Source organism: Merops nubicus, unplaced genomic scaffold (genome assembly GCF_000691845.1).
Source record: "Merops nubicus isolate BGI_N331 unplaced genomic scaffold, ASM69184v1 scaffold46115, whole genome shotgun sequence".
Taxonomy (NCBI): Eukaryota; Metazoa; Chordata; class Aves; order Coraciiformes; family Meropidae; genus Merops; species Merops nubicus.
The window spans coordinates 1-236 of record NW_008611167.1 but is presented as its reverse complement, the minus strand read 5'-3'; the positions used below and the strand labels follow the sequence as shown (position 1 = coordinate 236).

At 66.9% G+C, this 236-nt stretch overlaps 1 protein-coding gene across 1 annotated transcript in view; it reads right to left on the bottom strand.

The window, feature by feature from the left end:
- The window catches only part of VHL (von Hippel-Lindau tumor suppressor, E3 ubiquitin protein ligase), a gene marked incomplete at its 5' end in the record, with an annotated part of 672 nt that extends 581 nt beyond the window's left edge, over positions 1-91 (bottom strand). Inside the window, 1 exon segment of the mRNA XM_008941128.1 lies at positions 3-91. Coding sequence (XP_008939376.1) covers positions 3-91 — 89 coding nt within the window.
- Positions 92-236: the final 145 nt, after the last annotated feature.

Here is a 236-nt window from a genome sequence, read left to right as displayed (position 1 = left end):
GTGTCCGGTGGTGTCCCTGCCACTAACAGCTCCTGCCGGTTGACGAGGAGTCCGTCGTTTGTCCCCGCGTCCCGGAACAGCCAGAGGTGACCTGGGAGCCAACAACGGGCAGCTGCTTTTAACGAGCACCTGCAAAGCACCGAGCTGCTCCCGGAAAAGAGGCCCCCGTGGGTTTCGCTACCGAGGGATGTCACCGAGGACGGGACAGCGGGGCGGCCTCCCGGCCCCCGGAGCCC